The sequence below is a fragment of the Aspergillus tanneri genome, assembly GCF_003426965.1.
Source record: "Aspergillus tanneri strain NIH1004 chromosome Unknown AapTan_6_pilon_pilon_pilon, whole genome shotgun sequence".
NCBI lineage: Eukaryota > Fungi > Ascomycota > Eurotiomycetes > Eurotiales > Aspergillaceae > Aspergillus > Aspergillus tanneri.
The window spans coordinates 2,757,552-2,778,973 of NW_022984633.1; the positions used below are offsets into that span (position 1 = coordinate 2,757,552).

Below are 21,422 nucleotides of genomic sequence, written 5' to 3' on the forward strand. Positions count from 1 at the left end.
GGGCCCATTCCTGGTACGATTGGTCAACATCAATAGTCCCACGCATCCGTCGCTCAAGATTATGGGAAACTCAAGCGATGATTTGGTTGTAGCCGACCGAGGTAATAAGTCAACATGATTCGAAGCCCTCCGGCGCCACGAGAAATGTGATGGTGGCAATCTTGTGACAGAATAGCCGCCCGGAGGAACGCACAGTGTCCCGGAATGGGGAACATCAGGTACGCCATATCAGCCCGCCAACGGAACCAACCGGGATTGATCCATGGGACCGTTTCACGCGAGTAGATTATTACCCCTTCCAGGCACCATGTCTACGTTCTAGGGAATTTGCGGTCGTGATAGCGGACTCTAGTGCTACACTTCAGAGCGCTTAGCACTAGTAGGTGTTGGCAGACAGTAGTATCCTGTAGGGAAGACGATCAGGAAAAAGGAACAGACATGGATCAATGACGAGCCAATTCCAGGCTGCAGAAACTGCAGCATCATCCTGGGTGAGGCGACCAAATGGAGACATCGTACGGAGTATGGGTGAGAGGGGGGGAAGAAAGAAAGAAAATGAAAAGCCACAACGAGTCTGGGGGTTCTAATTGGATAACTCTTGTCTGATGGGGAGCAGCCTGAACCTTGAAGCACCAGTGACGAGGCCAATCCAGCCTATGAGAAATCAAAGGTTGTCCCCCCTCCAACTCCCAAGAGAGAAATATGGTGGGAGCGTTGCAGTCACAGCCAGGACAGAAATAGTGCGGGGTTTATGCTCACGGGCCGAAAGCAGGGATTTGATTAGTTGGTACTTGGAGATTTTCAAATTGCTTGAGATCAATGAAATTCCATCCTCACGGGAACAAAACCCATTATGGTGGGCTGGTGACGGGCGTCCTGCTGCTCATCTGCCAGCAACATGGACCGGCTGAAGGACAGGATGATGACCAGCAGATCGAGAATCACTTCTGCAGACGTCCTTCCATACATGGTCAGGGTTCAAGGCGAGGGAATGGGGCAGCCATGGAGAAGAGGAGAAGGAGGAGGATGAAGGATGATGATGATGATGATGCTGCACGGCAGGTAAGAGTCCAAGGAGGCTAAGCGCCCACTTCTAGGCTGATAGAGGTGATACTGGCTATGGGGAATGTGTAATTGATTCCCACCCTCCTCATCAAATCGCCTTGAGTATTTGTATCTCATCCGTTCCTAATTCAGCCCTCGCTGCAACCAGTTGGGGTCCCATATGGAATGCATTAGAGACCAACATTGTTACAAAATATTCTTCTTATCCTCCTTTCTCTAATTAGATATACTACTACTTGTCAAAGAGAATTGATGCCGAAACTGATCTATTCTTAATTCTGGCCAACAAATCAACGATTGACCGCTCTTTACTTTCTCTTTTGAAGTACTAGACTCCAATCCTTTCCAACATCTCAATTGCCTGTCTACCAAAGATTAAATGGAGTCCTTGCTGTAAAGTCTCCATCGCTGGTTTCATCCTGCTCTAGTTGCTCTAGTTGCTCTAGTTACTCCGCCTACTATTCACCGCTGCTTTGAGACAGCGAGAGCAAGCAACAGCACCCCCAGAGGGGCAAGAGATCAAAATCACTCATTCCCATACCTTATTTTCTATTTTACAATCATTATTCTATCATTCTTGCCTGACAGCCCAAAATAAATACCGTCATCCAGTGCCCATACTCGGCGTGGCATCATCGAGCATCTTCCAGCAGGTCCATCGACACCTCTACTACATTTATTGCTACTACATTCGTTACCCTTCGTTACATTGGGAGAGCATTATTCATCGCAGATTATTGATCACCAGTCTCCAGCCCAGCATTCCTCCGTCAACGTGGTGGTGCCACTTCATCGCATCTGTTGTTCTACTTTTATCTTAGTGCCTGTTCCCAGCGTGGCAGTGTGCTCTTGGGTGTGACTGGTCCATTGTCTTTTTTTAAATTTTTTAATTTTTCTCGCTTTTTTGCCCCTCGGCCTGTCCGCCTGTCCCGTAATCAATTACCGCCCAGGCATCCATACCGCGTTGATACCAAATACCATCTAACTAACAACAGAGTTCGGTACCTAGTACTTCCCATGCCAACGTGAACTTTGCAGCCACAAACATACCTAATATGAATAAATAATCAAATAATCAATAATAATAGTGATAATAATCATCAGATCATTATTATTATTGTTGTTGTTATTCATTATTTCTTCGGATTTCTGACCAGGACAATTACTCTTTTCCCCCTCCTGCGCCAACTGCCAATCATCGTGAACGGCCTTTTTTTCCCGTTGCTGGGCCGAACTACCGTCTTGCCTCCCTTCTGTTTGCCTTCCACCATCTTCCCCTGGCTGTGTTGCCATTTATCATCATCATCCTCTTCTTCCAGCGGCCTCCTGCCAGGTGAATGCATATTCTTCTTGCACCATTGCGTGGTCTCCTATTTTCACCGACATTCTCAAGGAACTGGTCATGTCCTGGCTTGGAATCTTTGCAATGAACTGATCGACCGTCACGAGAACCCACGTCACCCCATTCATCCCATCCACCCAGTCAACCTCAACTAACTATCCTGATTCCTTCGCCTGTCCTCCGCTTTCGCCCCTCCCTCCATATATCATCCCCTAAATATACCCTCCAATTCAATCACATTCTGAGCATTTTTTTGATGGTAAATTTATGTCATCCAATCATTCTGAATCATATCTCACATCATGTCATCCGCACCCGATATCGATCCATATGCCGTGTTAGGGGTCCAGAAAGATGCGACGTTACAGGAGATCAGAACCGCCCACCGAAAGCTTGTGCTGAAATGTCATCCTGATAAGATCAAGGACGAATCCCAGCGAAGTAAGGCCCAGGATGAGTTCCAGAAAGTCCAACAAGCCTATGAGCTTCTGTCTGATGAGACAAGGAGGATCAAGCATGACCAAAAAGTTCGACTGGCTGAACTTCGGCGCGAGATGATGGCACGCGGAGGAATGCCACGGACCGGTGGACCGAGTGCCCGGGAGTATCGCGATGGGCGCATCTATGAAGAGAGAACCCCCGCCGACACCTTCGATGAGGATATCCCCTTCGTCGAAGAGCCGCGAACCATGTCTCGCAAATATGAAGAATTTGGAAAGCGTCAACGCCCCAAGGGAACAGAGGACAAAAAGAAGACCAAAAGCGTTCCTGTTAGCACTCGTGCTGCGAAGGAAACGGCTCGCGACAGCGCAAAAGCAACCCACTCCAATCGGGCCAAGTACCGTACCAAGGAACGACGACGGGAAGCTTATGAGAAGTATGAACAGACGTATGGGGAATCCGACGATGATGGTGCCTCCGACTCCTCAACCTCATCCATCTATGTGCGTGTCAAGCGTCCCTCGGAGTCACGACGAGCCCGGGAGTCGTCCTCTCGAAAGCCCAAGCCTGCCGACTCCCCTCGCAGAGCCAATCCTCTACGATATGAAGAGGAAGACTATGCCGACGAATGGAACAAACATGACAAACTACAAAGTACCGCCCGAGATTACATACTCCGTTCCCGGGGAACGGCCCCAGTTGAGATCGATGGGCGGCACCGCTCTTCGCGCTCACCTCTTCGCCATCGCGAGTACGAGTCTGCTGAGCCAGAATCGTCCGCTTCCAGACGCTCGGGCCGATCAGCCCGGTCTAGTAAAGAAACTGTGCGAGGGACCTCCCGCCATGGTTCGTATGAGCATCTCGAACCTCAGGCCCGCTCCTATGAACACAAAGTCCCAAGCATGCCAACGGCCGCCACCTCACCAGGAATCAAAGGGTCCTCTGCTGCGCGGCCTTCTCTGTACCCTTCGCGGTCTGCAACTACGCATTCGCACTCCCGATCTAAACGGGACTCGAGCCGGTCGGATCAAGTTCTTTTGGGCATGGTTTACCCGGATGGCCCTCCACGAGCCTCCAAACTAAGAAGCACAGACCGGTACGACTCGGGCTATTCCAGCCCTGGTACTCCGGAAATGACACCCGGGGAAAGCCCTTCCAAGCCCTCCTCTACCCGCTATAAGATAGTCACCGAACCAGACACTGTTGTGGTAGAACCCAGCATGCTGTCGCCTCCCCATCCTTCTCCGAGACGCACGAGGACGTATTCACCACCACGCCAAGAGCGCCCTTCGCGGCCTGCTCCTAAACAGGTTCGGAGTAGCGCGGCCTATCCTTACGCACCCGATCCGTCGTCCACTCGTTACGAAGCCACCCGACCCAGCAATTCCCGACAGTCGTCATCTCGAACCCTCTTTAATGAGGTGGAGTACAGTACGCGCGTGAAGGATAAGGACGTCAAATACGCCCGAGAAATCGGGCCGGAACATGTCATTTATACCACCCGTGATACCCGTGATGCGTACCCCCGGAGTCATTACGATGATTACCGCAATCCACTCATGGGACGACGACAATCAGCTTACGCATAATGATTCAATGATAACGACAGTATATTTGATTGTACTCATGGACTGACATAACACAGCAGAAAGAAAACAATTTAGCATATGTTGACTTTTTTTCTCTCATTCTTCCTCCCTTTCTGGTGTGATTTTCACGGCATATGTAGGTAACTTTGGCCGGTGTTGATTGATTTAGATGATTCTCGATGGCGTTTGAATGCTCCATCCCGTCCGAGTGATCGCATCTGCCGGCGTCCGGTACAAGATGGCAGTTCTTCCCCCCCCCCTTTTTTTCCCCTGATCTTCATGTTGATCCTCACTTGGTATTTTATAGCCCCTCATGGCCATTCCTGTGATTATTACTTCTGGCGTCTGGCTGGGACAATTTGACTATACTTGATATGTGTAATCAATTGGATTCGGAGTAGTAGTAGTCTCTTGATATATATTACAATGTAGATCGATGGACTGATGGTCCGCTCCATATCTCGTTTCCACCTCACCCTAGTATGATATATGCTATAGAATAAAAGTAAGCAATAATTTCGAAAACCAGCGATAGTAAATAATAAATAGATTAACTATATTGGACTTGATAAATTAGATAATATGCTATCTATCTAACAATATATTTCTTAATGTGTGAAGCATAGGATGAAACGAAAGTTTGTACATTTATACATACTTGGTTACCTAACCACTCCAGTCCAAATTAGACAGATGGATAGATGAATGATGGATGGATGATGGATAAATCTCGAAGACGAATTCAGAATTACAAGGCTTTTGCGTAACCTCTTCTACCATGCGCTAATGGGTTCATCCAGTTAAATCAATGTGCAAAAGAAAGACAAAATGAGAAAGAAAGAAAAGAGAAGAGAAAGAGAAGACATCGAAGGAGTCACTTGAAATATCTAGTCAGGCAGGACAGGGTTTGGGATTAGGGTTGTCAAAAAAAAGAATAGGTAGATAGATAGATAGGTATATTGTACGTCTCTTGCCAGGGCACCCTTTGCTACACTTCCTCTTCATCATCATCATCGTTGTCGTCCTTATATTCTTCTTTCTGATTCTTCCTCCTGGCTATATTCTTACGGTTCTGACCAATCGACCTGATCCATTTTGGTGTCTGAGCCGTCTTTGGCGTATGAAATACGAAGACGGAGACGGAGTTTCGGGGGAAGAGTCTAATAATATGAAGTATATATGGTTAGTGGATTACAAGGATAGTACGTAGAGGAAACGACTTACCCCATTCAAAGCCGTCACTTTCAGCATTTGAATGCCTTCTTCGCCGGAATCCAGTTCCGCCTTATTGATCGCACTGAGTTGGAGTCGCTGGCTTTTGGGCACCGCAGCCTGTAATCCAACGTTGGAGAAACGACCGAAGCTCGACCCATTCCGGAAGCGAGCTTGGATCTGCGCATTGGAAGTACTACTCCGCTGCACTTGCAAAGTGAGGCTTAGCTCGTTCTTGTCGAATACGGCATGGGCAGCTGGTGCCGAGGTTGATGGGGCGGCAACCGGAGATACGCTGGATGCCATGCCTCCTAAAAGATCCAAAGATGAGGAGGCCGGCTGTGCAGGGTGGACAGACGACGACGGGGCGTTTCCGTTAGAGCCAAATAGGTCCATGATGGCACTGGTGTTGGTCTGCGCCGCTTGCTGGGGCGCAGGCGATGAGGAGGAGAGCCCCGAGTCGCCACCGAGAATATCTGCCAGTAGGTCGGCTGTGTTCTGCGATGACCCGTTGCCAGTTGGCCCAGTCGCTGGCTCATCCGAACCACCCATAAGATCAAGAAGCATGTCCTGCTCAGCCTGCTTGGCAGGCTTCTGGGTCTTGGTCTTGAGGATTTTGCTCTGGCGCTTCTTGGCCGGAGCGCCCAATACTCTCTGCTCCTCGCGGATTTCGGGAGGAGGCATTCGTTCCAGGACACCACGACGAATTTGATCATACCCAAAGAGGTTGGTGTACTCCACAGCTCGCTGTTGGATCTCGACGCTCAAATCGGCTGTCCGGCTGTTCAGGAAGAGACGAAGCCGCTCGATCTGGGCAGGATCGGACATGCGCACCGTCAATTTCATTGACGCTGTAGTGATGTATTCGATCACCGTCGGAGACGCATAGGTACTGTTGAGGATGTTACTGAAGAGATCCACGATATCACTCTCCTTGACCTCCTTGACCAACTCCTCTTCCTCGTACTGGCTACCGTGAAGCAGACTATCGCCGTACTCTCCAATGACCCAGGTGGCGGCCAGTGTAAGCCCCTCTTGGGAAATGTCCTCCTTCAACGATAGGTAGAGCTTCTGCACAGAGTACGTCTGAAGCTCCGGGGTGGTAGCAATGAGACGAACAAACGACGACAGGATCTGCTCCTTGACGTAGGCACCAGCCAGCTTGAGCACTCGGAGGATCGTGTCGACATGCCAGCGTTTGTTCGGCGCGAACCGATCGGCCGCAATACCAATTTGAGTGGTCATCGCCGGTTTGAACTCGTTATCGGCGGCTTCTAGGAAAGCGAGCAGCTCTCTGACAAGAACCCGGACATTGCTTTCATTGATCAACATAAAACTCAGGTCCAGAGCGCGTCTTCGGATACTGATGTCGGGGTCCCGGAGACACTCCAGGATAGTGTTGCGGTGTCGCTGGACGGCGTTGGGTTCGATGGCGATCACCTTGTTCAGGGTGTTCAGAGCGACGTAGCGAATGTTGTTGTCCTTGTTCGTAAGAAACTTTCCCAGAATGTTGACCCCCAGGACCCGCAATCCGGAATCAGCCTCGATGTCGAGAATCGTGAGGACAGCCTCGTAGAGGATGGCGTTGCCGACATTCTTCGTGGAATCGGTGTTGGTGGCAACCTGGGCCAGGATGTCGTTAATCAGTTCACTGGTCGCCGCATCCCCTCTTCCTAATACCCTCAGAAGACGCAGGATCTTGACTTGCACGAAGGGGTCCGTAATCCCGGAGACGTCATGCTCGGGGGCGTACCCGGAAGTCGTCAACCCCTTCAAAGCACGCACGAGCCCACCGGCCAAGGGCCGGAACATCTCTATCACACCTTCCTGGCCTTCCTCCGCCTCTTCTGCCTCACACATGTCGATTGCCAGGGTCAACCCGCACAGCAAGACGCCATGGTTCCGGTCCGATAAGAGCGTCTTGGCCTTCTCAAAGAAATGCTCCTGTAGGTCGGGGACCTTACGACATACTCGCATGGCACACAGGGCGGCTTTCCGTCGAATGTAGGGATTAGCGGTAGAAAGGAGGTTTTCAACTTCGGGAAATAAGTCTCTGGACATTTCGACGGAGGCAATATTACCCAGGGCACACAGGGCAAGTCCGACAATGTATTGATTCGAATGATTGAGATCGCTTGGCCCATATCAGCTAGATGGTCGGGGTCAAAGAACGACAACGGGGCCGCAACTCACTTTTTCAGCGAATTGGTCACCAATGTCAGTACTTCCTGGTTCTCGTCCAACAACAACATTGTGCCCAAATATCCCAGCCGCTTGTCAGCGAAGCGGTGGGACGCCAACAGTTTCAGACATTCGATCTGACCGAAATGTGTCCGTTCCCCGAGCGTGAACAGATAGAGAAGTTTGGCCACGTTGTTCCTCCTGTCAAAAACAAAAACAGCAAACACAAATATGAGATGATGGCTCCTAAAGGACGACTGATGAATGGAATGCTGACCGGATACCTGAATCATGGCTCTCTTCCCTGAACGAGGCACGGATGGCGGCACTTTCTTTCTGAATCACGGCGCGCTCATCGGCAATGGTCTTAGCCGATCGGACATTGCGAATGAATTGTTTGACTAGTCCATTGTGCGAGGGCGAGGGGAGGCAAATCGTTAGCAAGGGAACACGCCGATGATAGGGGATAGGAGTGTGTGGGGGGAAGTCTTGGGCATCTCAATACGTACGGGATGCCATGGCGGTCACAAGGACCCCCAACGGGGAAACGGGTCACGAAAGGGAGAGACAATGAGGAGCGACCAAGGGCCGGAGATGAAGGGAGGAATGCGAAATGGGCGTCTTCTCAGCAAGAGAGAGAGACGTTGATAGTCGTCGGTTCGTCTGTTGTTTGAGCCTCGCCCGTCCTTTGCGACCTGTCCGTCTTGGCATCTTTCCCCTTTCAGCCTAGTGCATTCGTGCGGTCACTTTACCACGTGATAAATTGAAGCCTGACTGGCAAGGCATCCATATTCTCGTTCTCGTATTGCGTATTGCGTATTCCATGCGTATCCATATCGTATCCGATTCCGGTTTGACATCTCGGCGGAAGTCGGAGTCCGTCGCCCAGCGTCATGTGCGCGCGAAATAAGAAATATGACGTAGAGTCTCCGCCATCGTTCCTCAACTGCCGCGCTGCTCGACGAGTCAATTGTTGTTCTGTAGCTTGTCCGATGTTCCGAAGGCTGTAAGGAAGTCTAAACTCTAGACACATCCGAAAATGCCGGGTTTTCCTGCGCTTCCATTCGACTCCCAACAACGGTCTCAGGCAGTTTCATCAGCCTTGTAAGGAGGATCCACATAGGCAGCACGATTTCCATTCTGTTGCGGATCTTCTTGGATGCTGTAGCTGGCCATATATAATCATCTCACCCACTTGCCTCGGTTAACCACAAAAACTGCCAAATAAAATAAAGAAGAATAGCGCACAGGGGATCAATGTGAATGAAGATCGATCTTCTTTCTGGTGTCTGTGACTTCCCGTCAGCAGCATGTCTTCGGCCGTCTCCCAACATAATGGCTCTCCGGGGTTACGACCACGTACCCTCCTTGCGGCGTCAAAGAACCTTGAAGATCCAGCTATCCAGAATGGTCTGGACAAGGTGACCCTTGATTCCAGGTAGGAAACCCCTCCGTTGAGGCGACGAGGCGCGTTGTACCATCCCCGAGTGCTAACGTGCGACGTCTCAGTGGTCGATCGACTCCTGTCGCCGAAGATGCACCTCCTTCGGCACATTTCCTATCAACAGCCAGAAAACAAGCTCGGGCGCGGAATCGCCTTTTCTACACCATTGAATATGTGCCTCGGGTCTCCCATTTCGATCCGCAAAGTGACTATCACAACTTCCGCGGCTTCTTCACTCTCTTTTGGATCGCATTGTTCATTATGGTGGTCACTACGGTGCTCCGAAACATCAAGGACACGGGTTATCCGCTGCGAGTGACGGTTTGGAGTCTGCTCTCGGCCAATGTTGTGTCAATGGGCTTCAGCGATCTTGCCATGGTGGTCACAAGTACTTTCGTTCTACCCCTCCATTGTCTCTTTCGGAGCAGCAATGGTTGGTTGCGATGGGGAAAAGGTGGTGTGGTCGTGCAGAGTATCTTTGAGGCAGTGTGGGCTATTCTCTGGATAAAGTGAGTTGGACTCTTTCCCGGTGACTTCGGCTGGAGGAGACTAACCAGCCCATTTAGCTGGCCGTTCATGCTGCAATGGACCTGGACAGCACAGGTCTTCTTTACCCTCCACACGTTGACCTTCCTCATGAAGATCCACTCCTACGCGTTCTACAATGGACACCTCAGTGAGACCGAGCGCCGGCTCTCCTCCCTCGACAAACCAGGGTTGGTGTCGATGGATGCCGCCGTACGATATCCCGACCCGACATCACGAAACCGACGGCCAAGCAATCATCCGCGTTCCCCATCCATTGTGGACCTGCGCGAGGACCTCGCTACGGAGCTAACCTCCCCGTTGGGCCGTGTCACTTACCCGCAGAACCTCACTCTTTGTAATTACGTGGACTACATGTTCTGTCCAACGCTTTGCTACGAGTTGGAGTATCCCCGAAGCCAGAACCGGCGATGGACAGAGATCGGATTCAAGACGCTCGCAGTGTTTGGGTGCATATTCTTACTGACTCTCATAAGTGAAGAGTTCATCCTTCCGGTTCTCAGCGAGGCCAATGCCCAGCTGCACGCGGTGAACAACGTAGCCGACAAAGCCTTGATCCTAGCGGAGTCCATCAGCATGCTTCTGTTTCCGTTCACAATCACCTTTTTGCTAGTATTTCTGGTGATCTTCGAGTATGTTCTGGGCGCATTTGCCGAGATTACCTGCTTCGCCGACCGTCACTTCTATTCCGACTGGTGGAATTCCTCCGACTGGTAAGTCTTCCCTGTTATTATCTATGGAGGGTGGTGATTAAACAGTCTTCTCAACAATTAGGCTCGAATTCTCGCGCGAGTGGAATATCCCCGTCCACCACTTCCTCCGTCGACATGTCTACTTCTCTTCCCTATCTCGTTTCTCCAAGCCCATGGCCACGTTCATTACCTTCCTGGTGAGCTCCATTGCGCACGAACTCGTGATGAGCTGCATCACAAAGAAACTGCGTGGCTACGGCTTCATTGCCATGATGCTTCAACTTCCTATTGTGGCTGTCCAGAAGTCCAAATATTTGCGCGGCAAGACGACCCTCAACGTAAGGCCACCACCTACCTACCTAGTGGCTCCGTTCTTTCTAACCGGTGCGAATGCATAGAATGTCTTTTTCTGGTTGTCCATGATTTTTGGACTTTCCTGTGTAAGACCCTTCTCTCCATCAATTTTTTTTTTTTTTTTTTTGCCTTCCACATATCTAACCTTCTATTTTTATAGATGTGCGCACTATACGTTCTCGTCTAAACTAAGAGCTGGCAGAACCAATACCATATCCCCTGGACTAGAGTCTCCTGTCTGTATTATACTACCATTTCTTATCATCTATATTATACCCCGGTTTTTCTATCCTACTGTAAAGTATATCAGAGTCTGATGTCTGTCAAGATAATTTAAATTTACATCCAGAGACGCATCTACCTGGTTTGAGATAGTTGTTTGATTTGGAGATGAATGAATGAATAATTAAATCGTTCTAGATTTGGTTATATACCTAATAAATTCTGTCCGATCATTTTGTATTTGTTTCACGGTATGATGCTATTATATATTTGACCTCGATGACTGCTGGGGTTGTGTATTAGATGAGTGGAGACAATAGTGGAGACAATATTAATTCTAATTGAACCCTATAAGATCATCATATGTGTTGGAGTTAGAATAAAAAGCAATGTATTCAATCTGTAACTTCCAGCTACCCAGGATTCAAAGACAGACACCCCAACGCCTTAGAAAAACCATACTAGGGAGCTAACTACCAGCCAAAAAAGACCAAAGAAAGGAGAATAGGATACATCAATATCCTGAAAGCCAGGTAACCTATTCTATAAGGTATGTGATGCTCCCCATAACTTTAGAGATGTTCAATCGGCTCTTCCGGTAATAACATCTCCCTCTCTGTCACCTCGCGAGGAAAGCAAGCTTTCAGCGGCGGACGGATGATATCGTTGAACAGAAAGGTTCCGTACACGAGCAATGCGAAGCCCAATACCTGTAGCCACTTGAAGGATTCCCATCCCAGGACTAGTGACACGAGCCAGATGAAGAGCGTCCGGCAGGTGTCAATGGTACTCCGGGATGTGGCGGAGACGTTTCGCGTGACGGAAAGACCGAAGAAGTTGAATCCCCTATGAAACACGACGGTTAGTAGGTATATCAAGTTAGGAAAGTAGAATACGAAGGAAATGGGGTGCATACCCAATACTAATCATAATCAACAAGCTAGAAACAGCAACCGCACGGTTCTCCAAGACCTGTCTCCATCCCTCCTTCGCATCAAAGTAACCGTATCGACCTGCTTCTGTTCGTCCAACGGCAAAATACAAGATGATCATCCCCACGACAGTAACGGAAAAGCCGAAGATGCCTTCCCACCCGACCACCCGGAGAGGATCCATGGCATAGTTTTCCAGAATCCATTCTTCCAACACGAATTGCGAGGCCGTGAAGATCTGCGCAGCGGCGATGAGGAGAACCCCGATGATGGCCTGCACCGCTTCCGAGGTTCGCGCAACAGCCCGTACTTGAACCGCAGCAGCATACAAGGTGCTCTCCTGCGTCAGGTCCTGACCTTGGTGATCGAACAGCGCACCCGCAAGACCGACCAGCGCGACGCCGAGGACCACCACGCACAGTGAGATCCACTGGTAAAGATAGAGTTTCCGATGGAGGAAAAGAACGCTGAAGAGACCCACGAAGAGCACCAGAGCTCCACGGGTCATCTGGTAGATGCTGGCGGCAACAAAGAGTAGGCCGACATTCATGAGCGTCGTACCCGCAATGTCACAGCACGCTGGTGCAGCAAGAAGAAAGACTTTCCAGCCGCGGAGACGGATACGTCCGTCGTCCCAATCATCGGGCTCCGAAGGGCCATAGGAGTAATGGCCGTTGATCGTACCGTTTTCATTACCGTCGTCGGCCTCCTCGTTCGAATTTACTGGGTGATATCCACCGGCCAAAAGAGGCGATGAGCCGTGACGAGACAGGCGTGGCGAGATACAGCTTCGATAGACGAAGGAGATAAACACGACGAGCCAAGTCCCCATTTCTCCAACAAACATCTGCAAGCTATAGCCATAAGCCTAAATTCAATGATAAATATAAAACTTTACACGGATTAAAGCCTACGTCTGGATAACAGGCTGTTCGAAAGTATGACGATCCTTGGGATCGGGGGAATCGCAGTTTCGCACGCATTGCATGTCCTGAGCAGAGGGGGTTAGCAAAGCCAATAACAGCTGCAGTCAGCGGGTTCCAACCTGATACTTGTTAAGAATCGTATTGCAAACCCCAGTCACGAGCATCATCGTGACCAGGACCGGAATCAGCGCTTTATTTGCCATATTGTCGTATCTCATTCCCACAGGACCGGCGAGGAAGGATAGTGGCGGACCAGTCAGACGTTAATAGGGAGAGTATTATATATAAGGTATCAATAAGGGGGAAACAAACACCAACTAGAGGGCGCTGGGTCGGATCGTGGATTCAATTGAGAACCCCTCCTGGACAAAGGGGTAAGGAGGAGTAATAAGGTGAAGGTTGGCCCGAACTGTTTGGGGTGTGCTTATCGGCAGCTGATCTGATCAGCCTTGGGACGGCCCGTATGGTAAGAGGCAATACAGTCTAGCACGGTATGGTATGGTACACATACCCAGAAATATCATGAATGTGTCCCATGCACAGAAGGCACGGCACAGTTGATGCACCGGCATAAGGAACACAAAATCAATCGAATAATAATAAATAATAAATTCGGAGCGCCAACAGCTCCCACGATGGCCTATTCTTAATTAATATACATAATCCATTCGTATGTGTTACGCCGTTCTCCCGCTTAGATCATTAAACAGTTCTCATAAATCACCAAGAATATCACCCAACTTTACATGGCACAAATCGCAATCCCACTATCATCCACACTCAGAGATGCATCCTTGCGATCGAATGTGTCCCAGTTGACGTCCTCCCAGGTGTCATCCATTAGCATCCCGTCCTCAAATCGGCCCGGGAGATTAAGCCAATCGACCGGGATCCAATTGTTGTCTGACATATCGCCCGTTTTGCCATTGATGTCACCAGTCGTCGGCATGTCGCAGTCCTTGGGTGTTTGCGTGACCACCGCCGTCTCCACCGAATCCGGAGTATCTTTCGATTGTGTGTTGGCGAACATGTCGGCATTGAGGAATTCATCCATGGCGCCAAACCCTAGCCCGCCATCATCACCAAACGTGAACGTATCGTGGATCGTTTCGAGAGAAATGGAGCTCGTTGCCCAGGGATCAGGCGCTTCACTAACCGGCTGTTGCTCCGCTGGTCTCCCAGGTTCCTTCTTCTCGTCCTTACCTTGGGTTGATTTGGCTGTCGACATAGATGTTTTAGTTGCAGAAGGGGCTTGAGGGGTGGACAGCTGGTTCGAAGCGGGAGAAATAGGCTTAGGCCCAAATTGGCTGGGCCCTCTTCCCATCGGAGTCGTGCCCGCTGTGATAGGAGTAGCTCCCTCAGGCTTCGGCGGCTGGGGAGCCTCCATTGCAGTTCCCTTTCTCCCTCCCAGAGCGTCCGGGTTGTCTTCCGTTTTAACAAGGCTGTTTCGGAAACTCTCCAGGGCAAACTCGAGGGGATCCTCAATGGACTCCTCAACCTTGTGGTTCTCCTCAACATGCTTGTCCAGGGCGTTCTGGCTTGGGAAGCCGTGGTAATGATACTGGCATTCAGGCACACTACATTTGAACGCACCATGTAAGGCTGCGCCAGCCGACTTGGCAGCATCGGCGGCGCCCGGTTTGGTCGCTGGGGTCTTGGAGCCAGCGACCCCAATAGCTGTCGGTGTGGCACCAGCATGAGATTGCTTTCTCCTCTTCGGCTGAGGTAGCTTTAATTGGTCTGGGTGCATGTTGGCAGGGCCATATGCATGAGGGACACCCTGAGGAGATGGAGCTCCAAACGGTGCGGGCGGAACTGCAGGAGTGGTCGAAGCAGCAGTCTGACTCGAAGCTCTTCGCGCCCGTTGTAGAGCCTCCTGTTCCTGTTGGAGTTGTTGTAGATTGTTCGCGTTTAGAGGGGGCATATTGTTTTGAGTCGCCGCTTGCCCATTCGAAGGACTCTGCGAGGCACCAGGTCGCTGGTGCTGGCTCACATGCGTAATCATGGCGTGGAAGAGTTTCTTCACATAGTTGATAGTCATGGTAAGATACTCGGGGCGGATAGTAAGATGGTCATTAAGGGCCCACTCATTCCCTGGCTTGAATTGCCTCATTAGTTGTATGCGCTGTGAATACAGTAGATTAGTAAAGCTGATCTATTAATGGGCAGGGGAAGGTATAGTAACATACCATCGCGAGCAAGCTTCGCACATTCTTCTCCTGGCCGGGGATCTTCGCAAACCACTGAACTAACGCATCCATCCTTCCCAGCATATCTGTGGATTCACGAAGCTGTTGGGTCATTGTGGCCTTCTGTTCCGGTGTGACTGTGACAGGATCTGCAGGGGGTGCCTGTCTCGCCGTGTCATTGTACACTTGCCGGATCTTTTCCGGTAGATTGTTCCATGCTTCTTCCGCAGCTGCCCTGGTAATGGGGGGACGAGCCTGGCCTTGCTGTCTCCGTACTTGGGCCTCTAGTTGTGCGCGTTGCTGGGGTGTCATCGCTGCCAGCTGCTCCCGAGTGAATGGAAAATTTGGTCTGGAGGGCTGTGGAGCCTGTGGGCCTCGGGGGGCTGCCGGTTGGGCCTGTGCCACGTTATTCTGGGTTTCCGACGGCTCCTCGTTTTGTAGCTTCCTCTTCGCAGGTGGTTTGGCAGCAACCCCCTTTGCGCCCTTTCCAGATGCTGCCGCCGGAGCCTTTGTTGCCTGATTCTGTTGGCCGGGTTGCGTCGCGGGTTGCTGCGCCTGCGGCTCTGATTTCACATTAGGGGTGGTGACCGCAGGTTGGTGAGTTGGTTGGTTTTGTTGGCCTTGCGGATTTGCAAGAGCTGCCGCCGCACGATTTTGGGCAAGATGAATGAAGTTTTTCTGTCTGCTTTTATGCATGACCTCCCGGATCTGATCATCACTGAGATTTTGCAAGGTGGCACCAAATCGCTGACGAGCAAACTGAATATCTTGTGCAGTAACTGGTCGCATAGGGGGCATGTTCATCGGTGCTTGTTGCTGACCAGCTTGGAATAGTTGCTGATTCATAAACGGCTGTTGCTGTCCTTGGAAAGGGGCTGGCATCCATGGTCCTTGGCCACTCTGATCTGGATTCCGAGCGTTTTCCTTGCCTTGAGACAGTATTTGGGCTAGGTGGAACTTCTGTAAAGTCATCAATTTTTGTAGATCCATGCCTCCAAGAACCTGCTGGTTCGCCGCTGCCCATTGCTTCAGCTGGCCCCAGGTTTTGATATGTTTAGGAACCGGAGAGACCATGTTCGGATTGCTACTTAATATCGTCGGCGGGAAGTGCAAGCGATCCATCTCCTTGATTTGGTCAGGCGACATGTCCATGCCTCCACGAGGAAGTTGCAACTTGTAAAACTCTTGCTGGCGCTGTTGCTGTTGCTGTTGCTGCCGTTGTTGGGCAGACATTGGCTGTCCCTGCAGCATCTGATTGGGTTGTGGCTGGGAGCCACCCATGCCAGCAGCAAGTTGCTGTTGTAGATTTAAGGAAGCCCGCATGTTTTGGTTATTGCCCATCTGGCCGTTCGTCATCTGTTGGCCTTGGCCAGATTGCGATAAATTCTGCTGCATTGGCATCGACTGCTGTGTGGCATTCGCTCTCGCCAAAGCTTGGTTATTCGCTAGAGCACGACGTTGCTGGTTCAAGAATACGCTCAATTGTTCTGGATTCATCTGGGCTAACTGCTCTTGAACCGCTGGCGGAAGACCGGACGGGATTTGAGGTAGGGCCTGCATCGTTGGCTGTCCTCCCAAGCCCGGCTGTTGGCCGAGACCTGGGGGACGCGATGGAGGCCGCACCTGCGCAGCCACCTGCGCTGGAGACATCTGGCCAGGGGCCATGGGTCGATTCAACATGGGCATGGCGGAATTCTGCTGTGCCATCTGCTGTTGTAAATGTGAACTGGCTTGGCCAGCTTGTGAAATAGCCATCTGCGCTTTCTGGGCCGCTTGTGCACGAGCTTGCGCCTGCGTTTGCGCCTGCGACTGAGCCTGGAACTGGTTTGCTGGTTGCGTTCTATCTTGTTGGACAGCCTGAGCATTTTGCAGTTGCTGCTGTGCAAAAAACTGGGGGCTCATTCCGGCGCCATTCATGCTGGCTTGGCCGCCCTGACCGAGCTGCTGCCCAACCTGAAACATATTCTGAGGGTTGAAAGGCTGCTGATTCATCTGCGAGGAACTGGCTGGGACAACAAGCTGGCCCGCTTCCTGCGAGCGTAACCCATCGGCTTGTTGGCCTTGGATGTTTTCCACATTGCCCATGAACGATGATTGATCATGATGTTGCTGATTCGCCATTGGAAACGCCGAATTCCGCTGAAGGTTCATCATATTTTGGAATAATTGACGTTGTTGGGGATTCATTATCTGGTCATTCATCACTGTATTAGGGTCTGCCCCAGCGTTCGGGTTACGATTAAGTTCCAAGCGAGCCCGTTTATGTCGCCTCAAGTAGGTCAGGGCCTGTGAGCGAAAGAAGTAGGTTATGGGGTCCATATTCTTCCTGTTGAGATATTGTTTTTGCTCGGAGGTCATATTTTGCAGATTCATCTTGATCTTCTCGATGTCCTCGGGAGACGTCTTGGACAGAATCTGATTCGCTATTCGGCACACGTGGTCATACTCTTGGGCCGACAGTGTGTTTAGATCATCTGTGAGGGACGTAGTCCCGTTGGGTCTTTGCTGTGCCCGCTGCTGTTGCTGCTGCTGTTGCTGAAGCATAGCTTGTTGCGGCTGCGGCTGCGGCTGTTGCGGTTGCGTTTGCTGCGGCTGCTGAGGTTGTTGGGGTTGTTGGCGGGACTGCATTGCCGCTTGCTGGTTGGGATCGCCCATGTTCATTGCCATCTGTTGCTGACCGGACATCGGGGATGCTTGTACCGCAGGACGGTTCATTTGTTGGGGGAATTGGGACTGGCCGACCCCAGGCATTCCGGAGCCTTGGCCTGCCTGCGGCATGATCCCGTTTTGCATGACGGCAGCCTGTCTGGCACGCGTGTCTCGAATATGTATAAGCTTTTCGTTGCACTCCTTATCGTAATCAACCTAGAGGACATGAAATGTTAGATTTGGTCCCTCAAAAGGCCTGGGAGGAAGTAACACCAACCTTCTCTCTGGCTTCCTTGAAAGCTTTTTGCTCGAAACTCAAGGCCGCTTGGGCTGCGCTCTGGAGATCGACACGAGGTTGGATCAAACGAAGAGAAGTGAGCCTGAAAACAGAACGAGGTGTCAGTTTCGGATCCGTGGAAAGAGGAGATGGGGAAGCAAAAGGATGAGGGCCAGATCAAAGCCAAAGCGGTCAACTGGGCGGGAACCTCATTATTACGGCCGGGCCACTCACATTTGATATACCTTCACGGCCCGATCCTTCACAGGGACTTCTGCTCTCCATCCGCTGAAGGGCCCTTGAGACTGCAGCGCCTGGGCAACAAAGTTCATCATCACTTGATTATTCTGTGGAGCTTGCATCTGCCCACGTGCATTGGCACCACCAACATTGGGAAAATTTGCGGGATTCATGTCAACAACCCCCCCCCGTCAATGGGGATCGAGGAGCAGTCCGCGCAAGCCTTCGTTTGAGGTCAGCATTCGCTGTTGGGAATGCCAACCTTCACCGTGTCTCAGCGCGGGATCGTCGGGTGACAGAGCGCAAATAGCTAGTGGTTCCTCGCTGACGTGGCGGGGGAGGAGCGGAAGAAAAGCGACGTCGACTGGAGAGGAGAGTGAGGGAGGAGGAAAGTGGACTAATGCAGATAATCTCGATAAGGATACCGCAAATTTAACTCGGGGCGGGGGGCGACGACGGGCGTTGAGCTTTGCGGAGATGTAATGTAGGAAGGGTCCAGCGGTCCAGCGTAGAAAGTAGGACGGACGGAAGAGAGAAGAGTAAGGTAGGTAAGTGAGTGTATGGGAGAGACCAACGCAGCAGGGAAAACAAGGCGTTCGGGCACCAGCGTTCGATCAAGGCGGTTTTCGTTGGCAGGAGCCGGGGGAATGGCCTGGGGGGGGGGACTAAGCAGGACGGCGGCGAAGGTTGGATCAGTGACAGGGATGTCGCACCGACGCTGGTCACACTGGATCCAGTGATTTGCAGAAACGGTCGAATCTTCGATAGGGTCGGAGAAAAATAGTCGAAAAATAGAAGGAAAGAGAAGAAGAGAAAAATAAAAATAAGGTAGAAAGGAAAAGGAAATTCTGCAAACGTTAAATTTTCGTTCATGAGACGGAATCCATTTGATTTGTGCTGAAATGTAAGAAGAAACCGTGATGTTGGTGGTGGTGGGAATAGTATCCGTAGGTAATTTCAAGGAATTGGAAGGGGAGACGAGGCAAGACGAGACGGTCAGAGGAGGGGCGGGGGGAGGGGGGGACCAGAGAATTGTCGAGGGAGGGGGCCAGTAGTGGTGGTAGCTTACAGAATACTGTAGGTAATGAATGCAGCTGTTTTAACTGGATGATGAGAAGCAGGATGACCGCTGCTTGGAAGAGGAAGAGAAGAAGAGAGAAAGAAAGATAAGAGGAAGAAGGAATTGGAGAAGAGAGCTCGAGGGGGGAAGAAGAGAGAGAGTACGGGCGAAAAAGAGTAAGTTCCCAAGAAGGTAACAGGAAATCAAATCGACTAACTAATAATAACGATGGAATAATAAAGGAGGAAAGACAAAAAAGAAGAGAAAGGTCGAATAATTATTTTCGTTCTTTTCTTCCTTTTCCTTTTTCCTTCTTTTTTCAAAAAAAATAAAATAAAATAAATAAAATAAAATAAAAAGAATGCCTTCGATGAAGGGAGTGAAAAAGTAGGTAAATGAATTTAGGGAATATAAAGATCCAGGATCATCATCATCATCGCACCAAAAATAATTGACGGGTTCGAATGACCAGAGAGAAAAAAAAAAAAAAAAAAAAACCGTAAAATAGAAAGATCCAATCTCTAACAAGAGGCAAAAAAAAAAAAAAAAAAAAAGAGACAGATGGTGTGGACGACAGTACAGTACCTACACTTCTCGCACCCGAACAAGGTACGAGGAGACCAGACGAGACTTTCTCACAACCTCTGGATCACCCTGTTGGTCGTCGTCAGTTGAGTTAGTGACGGGAGCGGATGGAGACCAAAGCGGGCCATCTTCAGCTTAGTACCTTACCTAGTAGTTACCTAGTTCCTCTCGTCACCCTCCTTCAAGTTCAACCTTCACCTGAGGTGTGTCGTGTACCTCTGGAGGAGGGTTCCGATTCCACTAAAGTCCTACTAGTAGCCCCGTTCTATTGGCTTCAGGTAGAGGAACGGGCTCGAAGGGGACGCAAGGTCTTGCAGGCCAAGACTCGCGGTTTCGCAGGATACCTTAATCGTCCTCCATTTGTCGGAACTACGTTGGACGCGAACTGCCTTTTTTTTTTTTTTTTTTTTTTTTTTTCACTATGTTTTCCTTTCCCTTCCCTCCCAGATTTATTCTGGTTCTCGACACCAGATTCCAGATCGATGATCCTCCAGAGGAGGAAGAGGAGGAAAGAATGGGGAAATAACGGTGATTGCCCCTCCCAGGCCATCCAGGGATGGTAATTTGGGGGATATTGATCTATTTCTAACTCTAATTAATATGACGATCCTTTTCGCTTTCCCTGGTTGGAGAGAAGTGAGACACCGTTTGGTCCAATAATACTAACTACTAGAGAAGACCTGAGAAATCCACAAGGTTCTAGATACTGAGACGTGCTTTAAGGTGGTGTCACCACCCATGGAACCTCCGTGTACCCTTCACCTACCTGTAGGTCCAGGAAGTCCTCCATATATAGAAGAGGGGGGGGGGGGTCGTCGAGAAGGACTCGGAAGTGTCCTCAGGTTTGCAATGCGATCGATCTACCAGGGGAAGCCTTACCGAGTCTGGAGGCGTTTCTCTTTTCGACTCATGTCCAGCTCTGCTGGGAACATCTACCAAGGACCAGGTATTGGGAATGGCATATGTAAAGTACATACATACTAGCGGTATTTGAGTTACGTGACCTCAGTGCTTACCTACTCTGTATGGAACACTAACTAATTAGTTAACTAATATTAGGTTAGTGACCCACTTCACTTGTTATCAGGTCTTTGTTTTTGGAGCTCACCGATTTTATAACTATGCACTGGCTTGGATGATAAATCACGGGAATAAGCAGCACTTCAGAAGGCAAAGGGTGAAACCGGAGGACAGAGACATATTGGTTAGACTCTGTTGAGATAGTCCTAGCAATACCGAGTTTAATTTACTAGATACATCCTTCCTTGTCACTGCAAAGTACCTACGGAGTACCCATCTTTGCAGTTATAGAGCTCTGGACCAGTTTAAGATTCAGCTTCATAGGTATCCACTTGGCGATGCGACTTCAAGAGTTGAAGGCAGCAGCCAACACTGCTGACCTGAGGAATTTGTTGTGGAGCCATTATTTCGTATATCACCAGTGCCAAGAAAACTACCCATCCTACTGAGTAGAAG

The 21,422-nt window shown here is 50.2% G+C and overlaps 5 protein-coding genes across 5 annotated transcripts; 2 read left to right on the forward strand and 3 right to left on the reverse strand.

Moving 5' to 3' along the window:
* Positions 1-2,709: 2,709 nt before the first annotated feature.
* ATNIH1004_008935 (uncharacterized protein) lies at positions 2,710-4,437 on the forward strand (the record flags this gene model as incomplete). The annotated part of the gene is made up of 1 exon (XM_033573537.1): positions 2,710-4,437. The coding sequence occupies one exon, from the start codon at positions 2,710-2,712 to the stop codon at positions 4,435-4,437; it is 1,728 nt and encodes a 575-aa protein (XP_033424089.1).
* Positions 4,438-5,501: 1,064 nt separating this feature from the next.
* On the reverse strand, positions 5,502-8,349 carry APL4 (AP-1 complex subunit gamma; the record flags this gene model as incomplete). Its single annotated transcript, XM_033573538.1, has 5 exons — positions 5,502-5,597; positions 5,662-7,783; positions 7,843-8,031; positions 8,108-8,231; positions 8,340-8,349. The coding sequence occupies 5 exons, from the start codon at positions 8,347-8,349 to the stop codon at positions 5,502-5,504; spliced, it is 2,541 nt and encodes an 846-aa protein (XP_033424090.1).
* A 791-nt stretch (positions 8,350-9,140) lies between these two features.
* On the forward strand, positions 9,141-11,053 carry ATNIH1004_008937 (putative sterol o-acyltransferase (APE2); the record flags this gene model as incomplete). The annotated part of the gene is made up of 6 exons (XM_033573539.1): positions 9,141-9,268; positions 9,340-9,783; positions 9,841-10,533; positions 10,595-10,850; positions 10,911-10,952; positions 11,027-11,053. 6 exons carry the CDS (start codon positions 9,141-9,143, stop codon positions 11,051-11,053), a joined length of 1,590 nt encoding a protein of 529 aa, XP_033424091.1.
* A 607-nt stretch (positions 11,054-11,660) lies between these two features.
* ATNIH1004_008938 (putative nucleotide-sugar transporter) lies at positions 11,661-13,149 on the reverse strand (the record flags this gene model as incomplete). Its single annotated transcript, XM_033573540.1, has 4 exons — positions 11,661-11,934; positions 12,005-12,874; positions 12,935-13,011; positions 13,066-13,149. 4 exons carry the CDS (start codon positions 13,147-13,149, stop codon positions 11,661-11,663), a joined length of 1,305 nt encoding a protein of 434 aa, XP_033424092.1.
* Positions 13,150-13,688: 539 nt separating this feature from the next.
* On the reverse strand, positions 13,689-18,474 carry ATNIH1004_008939 (uncharacterized protein; the record flags this gene model as incomplete). Its single annotated transcript, XM_033573541.1, has 4 exons — positions 13,689-15,071; positions 15,136-18,000; positions 18,062-18,164; positions 18,296-18,474. The coding sequence occupies 4 exons, from the start codon at positions 18,472-18,474 to the stop codon at positions 13,689-13,691; spliced, it is 4,530 nt and encodes a 1,509-aa protein (XP_033424093.1).
* Between the last annotated feature and the right edge of the window lie 2,948 nt (positions 18,475-21,422).